Genomic DNA, 6,799 nt, shown 5'->3' on the forward strand with positions numbered 1-6,799 from the left:
TAGTATTATTAGAAAATGCTAAAGTTGGTTGTAGCCCTTCAAATTCAGTGGGCAGTGATTTTGACATGGATTCTTTCCACACCAGAAAATGATCTCAGTACATTAGAAAACACAGGAGCAAATTCTAATTCTGTGTCCATGGTGGAGGAAAAGTTAAGAAGGAGCTGGGTATCTCACCTACAGATTTATACAAAGTGGCCCATGATGAAGTGGCAAATCAGACTTTGCCTGACATCCCAGACCTCGACATCACAAAGCTCAGCTAAAGTAGTTTCTGTTAATAGTACTTAGCTAAAGTGGGTGCAGGAGGTCAGGTTAAGAAGAGTGATGATTTCAGCTCAGTTTTGATGAGACTTAAAGAAAAACTACCTGTCGCTTGATCAGATGTAAAGGTGAAGCTCCTGGTTCTATCGTACAGGCTTGAAAAAGCCAGAGGATCAGTAGAACTGGCATGGAAGGGATTGGTATTGACCTCAGATTAGACACAGGGACTTCAGAGTGTAGAAAGCGTAACAGCTCTGCAGCAGAAGCAATGGGAAAATGAAAAGGGTGTGATTACGTTTCATTGCAAAAGACTATCAAGATACAGAAACACCATCTGCTCCATGTAACAATGAGCAGGAGGGACAGGATATTGAGTGGGCTAACACTGCCTCTGTGCTTTGAATCATGGGTTGGCATTGATGAGAAAGCATCCTGAAAGAAAATGGACATGTGAAAGACAGAAACTATCTGCATTGATCATCAGAGTGGACATTACAGACTACTCCTTTAGATCAGTATTCAATTTGGATCATTGTGGACCCATAAAATCAATATTTAGGTTTTTTGCATAGTACCAGACATATGTCAGGATTTGATCATCTTGTAATTCTACGAATGGCCTGATGGGGGCAGCTCTAAGCTTTGGATACGTTAGACTACCGGAAATCCAACAGAAGAAGAAAGAGCTGCTGGAGTAATATGGCGCCCGGCACCTACTAAACGTTGTTGTTGCCCCGCTCTTTTTACTCGGAAGTTGATTTATCATACAGCAAAAAGTCACCATCAGTGTTTCTTTGCGTGTTCAGTCTTTCTCTCCAGAAAAAAAACGCTTTTAGCTCGTTTTTTATTTTAACTTTGTCTCAAACGACACCGTCGCCTATAGCACGGAAATGTCCGAAGTGGAAGTAATAAAGCTGCTGGTGAATCAGCGGCTGACTGCAGTGGCTGAAGAGATAGTGGGACTGTTTGAGAAAACCTTTGCAGAGTACCGAGACAATGTGGCTCGCTTGGTGGAGGAAACAGAGCGACAGCGCAGGCTGCTGGAATCCGTAAAAACCCCGGGAGCTCCCTCACCACACACAGGTCTGTGCAGCGTGTCCTCTCGGTTTTCTTCCTGTTGCTTGATTGTAATTCAGTTGCTATAGTTGAGTCTTAACGGGTAAAAGAAAATCAAGTATCAGACGTCGCTGAGATTGTGTAAGTTGTATCAGAATAAAGACATCCTCACAAGAGCACTTTAACAAAAATTACAAGAAAGTCTGACTGCTTGGGAGCGAAATCTAAAGAAATGAGGGCCTTTGCACTGTGATAGCATGTTTTCACTTTTGCGCTATGTTTAAAGTGATGCTGAAATGTTATTGGGTCAGATCTAACCATAACACGAGAGCGTGCATTTTATAGGAAGGTCACATGCAGAAAAGTGCTGTCCAAACATTTGTTTGTATCTGTGTTTCTTGCAGAATCCTTGGTGGGGGAAACAGAGCGACAGCACAGGCTGCTGGAATCTGTAAAAACCCCGGGAGCTCCCTCACCACACACAGGTCTGTGCAGCGTTTCCTCTCTGTTTTCTTCCGTTGCTTGATTGTAATTCAGTTGCTATAGTTGAGTCTTAACGGGTAAAAGAAAATCAAGTATCAGACGTCGCTGAGATTGTGTAAGTTGTATCAGAATAAAGACATCCTCACAAGAGCACTTTAACAAAAATTACAAGAAAGTCTGGCTGCCTGGGAGCGAAATCTAACCATAACACGAGAGCATGCATTTTATAGGAAGGTCACATGCAGAAAACTGCTGTCCAAATATTTGTTTGTATCTGTGTTTCTTGCAGAATCCCAGCCGGCGTTGGAAATAGACACAGCACCGAAACAACAAACTTTGGGAGTGAGCTTGAACCATGAGCACATAGGTGCTCGCTACATCAAAGAGGAACGGGAAGAAATGTGGAGTAGCCATGAGGGAGAGCAACTTCAAGGAGTGGAGACGTTCTCTTTTGGCTTTATCCCTTTAAAGACTGAGAGCCGAGAGGAGCCGGAGGTCAGCTCTCCATACCTTGTGAAATGTAAGTTTAATTTGTTAATAAAATGTAACAGCAGGAGAAGAGTAATTAGCTCATTTGTCTGATCTGCACTACAAAGCAGCTATACTTTCATCCCCATCCTTAAAACCTTCCCCCTCACAGAGAGAATTATAACCTTTTTCCTGCTTAGCTGTCACCTATAGATTTACATCCCTGATAAGCAGGAGTCTCACTATGTGTTTAACGTCTCCCATGAACTTAAACGGCCCCCAGTATGTCTGTGTGTAGGTGTGATAGAGCAAAAGGCCCACTCGGGAAGCTAACCTTAGTGACAATGTGATACTACTGTTACTAAAGTGATTGGTTAAAATACGAGATCAATACATCGAATAAAGAAATTTGTTACACTTACATGTTTCAGATCATCTAAAAAATGTAAATGTTAGACAATGATGACACAAGTAAACACAAAATGCAGTTTCTAAATGAAGGTGCTTATTACAAAAAATCTAAACATGGCCCTGTATAAAAAAGTGACTCCCCCCCCCACACACACACACACACACAAATGTACACAAATTTATACTTTCATGAACAAAAATTTTAACCTAATTTGGTAGCATTCTTTTCAGCACAACCTGTTAATAGTACTTAGCACTAAACATGTCTGAATTTACAGTTATTGACATACTGGATTAACACAACTGATCTGAAATCACACAAAAAACACAACATCCTAGTAGTAGTTTTTTTTTTTTTTTTTTTTTACTGTAAAAACCACAAACATGTTTAGTAAATTATTTTCATAACTTGAAATGCAAATATAAATTGTAAATTTTGAAAACTTACGCATACATTTTGTAAACACTAAAGTAGATGCAACTATTTATTTAAAAATTCAGCCAAACTTGTGTGTTTTTTTTGTTGTTGTTGTTTTTGGGTTTTTTATTTGTACAACCATTTAAAATACTACTATAACTAAAATTAGAGAACAATCAGGTGTCACAATAAGATGCCCCACAAATTATTTGTGCCAGTAAAAAAAAAAAGAAAAAAAATGTCCACCACAAGACAGAGGAGAAGACCACAGGGATAAACCCTGCAGGCCTGACAACAGGTGTATCACTCCTGAGTGATGCACCTGTGGTGGAAGCTGTTTAATGGCACCAGAGCCAAAGCTGTATTTACATTTTATATGAAATCATGAGATTTAAATATAGAGGTGATATATTATTATTATAATTGGTGATGTATTATCTACTAAACTAAAACTTTTTCTGTCCAGTGTTACGTGGAGACTATCAGCCGCAGCAGAAGTGTAATGAAGAGGTTCCGTCTCAGGAGCACGAGTGGAGACCTGCTCTGAAAGAGGAGCCTGAATGCTCACAAACTGAAGTTGAACAGGAGGAACTCAGGAGAAGCCAGAGAGAGACACGTATAGGACTGGGAGAGAATTCAGTCACAGAGTTGCCATTCATTGCTGTAAAGAGGGAGGCTGATGAAGAGGAAGCTTTGTCGGCTCAGCTTCACAACAACGCAGAGTCTTCAGACTGCCAGTCCACTGAACATATGCAAGTAGAGAGTGATGGTGACGACTGTGGAGGAGCAGAACCACTGACCGAAGCAGCTAGTGACAAGACTTCCGACTCTTCAGACAGTGAGACTGAAGACAGCGATGATGACTGGAAAAGAATAAATACAAAGCAGTCCTATTTTAAAGTAATGATAGGTAATAGAGTTGCTAACTCACAACCTGTCCAGACATTAGATCCAACTCCAGTTAGTGATGAGAAGACTTCTGATTCATCTGAAACTGAGACTGAGGACAGTGATAATGATTTGATGGATAGCGATAAATCTAAGAAAGGTTCAACTAGTGTTACATTTAAACATGCTCTTGTTGCAAGTTCTTCAAAAATGCATACTGAGAAGAAATCTAACTGTAGGCAGCAACTTAATAATCACACAGGTACACAAACAGCACAGATTTCTATCCAGGGTTCACAACTTGTTCTTCACAAAGCAAACTCAGGTATGAGAACCAGTTCTACAGAACGACTTTTAAGCAACTCCAAGAAACGTGAAGAAAGTGCATCTCCGAAGGCACAGAACACCAAGGACAAATGCTTCACATGTTCAAGTTGTAATAAAAGTTTCCAAAGGAAAACACACCTGATTCAACATATGAAAATGCATAAAGAGAATCCTAACATTAGTGGTGTAAACAAGCCGGTGTAGTATCCAAGAATGGCTTGTTTCATTTTGTCCTTTTGTTATCCAGGAACACTGTTAACCTTTTTCTTACTGTTCAGTGAATGGCATTCCAGCTAATGATAACCAACTATCTACCTGTTTAAGCAGAATTTTCAGAAATAAAATATTTTCTTATTTTTGTTTTTTAATGGACCCAAAGGTCAATAAAATGTAAAAAATGTTACAAAGACAAGCGCAAAGCTAATGGTACTTTTTTTTGTAATCGCTGAGGCTGCAAAACCTGCCCATTCAATTGCTCATTAGGAAGTTCACTCTGTTCTTAAGCTCGTCTGCACAGAGGACCAATGAGCTTATTCCATGTTTTGTTCTTTTTTTCTTTTTTTTTGTACATCTTCTGTCTAAATTAAATGTGTCAAAAGTTTGTGAGTAGTTTAAATAGAATAGACACCAGTCATTTTACTAGGTACTGCTGTTCAACTGCTTCCTAACATAAATGTTAGCCACTGCTTTCTTTACATTCTTTTAATGCTTGTTTGTTGAAAATGCTTTCTGGACTAGGGCACCGCTGAAGTTCAAACTGAGAATCAAAGTCGGGGGGGGGGGGCACTTTTTCAGGCAAAAATGCCTGTGACGTCAGAGAACAATGGCCAGTTTTAATTCGATTGGAAAGTAACAGAAAATCAAACACTTCGAATAAAGGTATGGAGAAGAGCATATCTGGATGCACTACACATCCAACCTTGAAGCAGATGGGCTACAGCTGCAAAAGACCACAACACGTACCACTCCTATCAACCAGAAACGAGAAACCGTGGCTACAGGATTTAAAAAAGCGGACAATAAAAGTTTGGAAAACATTGCCTGGTCTGATGAGTCTCAATATCTGCAAGGTGTATGTAATAAAGCGTCAAGAGTATTTGCCCATTAGATAGATAGATGGTAGCTCTTTCACAGGATGGTATCACTTTGCTGAAATGGTTTGGGTCCACTTGTCATTTGACACATTAACATTACTATTGTTTTGTACTGACCTTTTTATTTTGTAGTGATAATCTTTATCCTACGCGAAAACATTATTCTCCAGACGACAGTGGTGTCTTTCCAGGTGATGATGCACCTCACGTGGTTTATGGAGTGTAGAAATATGGGTCATGTGCTATGGCTATTGGAATCACAAATGTAATTTCAGCTGAGCATATTGGAAGAATTTGAACTGAAATGTTAGACTACTACCCACAACTGTTGACTGTTTTTTTCCCTTTAATTTGTCACCACTTCATAGGAGACCTGATTGTAAATAAATGTGCCTATAAAGCACTTTGGGTCACTTTGGTGTCTTTTGATGTTGAAGGAAACTGTACTCACTGACACATTGACTTTCTTTACAATTTCTTTATAGGAAACACCTACATTTTTAAGTGTGTTACAAGATAAATATATATTCTTAGTGCTTATTTTCTGATTATATTGTTTTTTGTACTTTGTAAATGACACTGTGCACGAGGAAATGCTAACTTCCTGGTTTGAGACCGGATGTGGGGTTGTACATTTCCGGTAGCTTTACTTTGCGGTCAATCGCTACTGCAAAGATATACTCCAAAATCATGTCCAAAACTCGAAAACGGAAAGATCGCGTTAAGTTACAACGAGCAGAAGGTGGGAACACTCACCACTGTTGTGTCATAAAAAGTCTAATGATCAATTTTGACGTTTAAAGCGTTTAGATCGATCAGTTGTTTACATCACTCAACACAAGCAGAACTGCATTACTGCAGCAGAAGACACATCGTCCACATTCAGAAGCACATCTCTGTATAGTGACTGGTCTTATGATCTAAACAGGCAAATGTTCAGTATTCAAACTACAGGTGAAGAATAGTCAAACCAGATGTTTCCCCCTTTGTGTCGAGATCAGCTAGTCAAGTACACACCTACACAGCATGTTAACAAACCGTGAAAAAAGCCACACAAAAAATGAATGATTGCTGGTAAGGGTTTCTATACATTAGTATTTACGAAGGGTATGTTGTGACCTTCAAAATTACAGCGGTCCCTCGCTTTAACGCGGTTCATCTTTCACCTCGCTGTTTCGCAGATTTTTTTAGTGCAAGTTTGCATGCTTTTTTTTACATCACATTGTGTCCTGCGTCCTGATCGCTGCAGACGATCTCCTCCGTGACGTCTCTCCTGTACAGTACAGAATCGCTGCATCGATCGCTAGCAGTGTGACTCTGAAGTGCAGTACTGTATGTCCACGAAACATTTTGCACCGTCAAAAAATAAAATTGGCTACTTGATTTCACC

General features: G+C 39.7%; 1 protein-coding gene across 2 annotated transcripts; it reads left to right on the forward strand.

Annotated features, from left to right (window-relative positions):
* Positions 1 to 365: 365 nt before the first annotated feature.
* LOC120730323 lies at positions 366 to 5,457 on the forward strand. Of its 2 annotated transcripts, XM_040026637.1 has the most exons (4): positions 369 to 1,347; positions 1,725 to 1,805; positions 2,093 to 2,323; positions 3,567 to 5,457. In XM_040026637.1, exons 1-4 carry the CDS (start codon positions 1,155 to 1,157, stop codon positions 4,517 to 4,519), a joined length of 1,458 nt encoding a protein of 485 aa, XP_039882571.1. In that variant the 5' UTR covers positions 369 to 1,154; the 3' UTR covers positions 4,520 to 5,457. The 2 variants fall into 2 exon arrangements, with proteins under 2 accessions (XP_039882572.1, XP_039882571.1); XM_040026638.1 differs by lacking the exon at positions 1,725 to 1,805 and having other exon boundaries at positions 366 to 1,347.
* The last annotated feature ends 1,342 nt before the right edge of the window (positions 5,458 to 6,799 follow it).

Source organism: Simochromis diagramma, unplaced genomic scaffold (assembly GCF_900408965.1).
Source record: "Simochromis diagramma unplaced genomic scaffold, fSimDia1.1 OVJJ01000293.1, whole genome shotgun sequence".
Classification (NCBI taxonomy): Eukaryota; Metazoa; Chordata; class Actinopteri; order Cichliformes; family Cichlidae; genus Simochromis; species Simochromis diagramma.

What these genes read in the sequence shown, in the direction of transcription:
- LOC120730323 (XM_040026637.1), top strand. Translation starts at nt 1,155, where the DNA reads ATGTCCGAAGTGGAAGTAATAAAGCTGCTGGTGAATCAGCGGCTGACT. An exon ending in AGCTCCCTCACCACACACAG is followed by an intron (nt 1,348 to 1,724) that starts GTCTGTGCAGCG and finishes TGTTTCTTGCAG; the next exon opens with AATCCTTGGTGGGGGAAACA. An exon ending in AGCTCCCTCACCACACACAG is followed by an intron (nt 1,806 to 2,092) that starts GTCTGTGCAGCG and finishes TGTTTCTTGCAG; the next exon opens with AATCCCAGCCGGCGTTGGAA.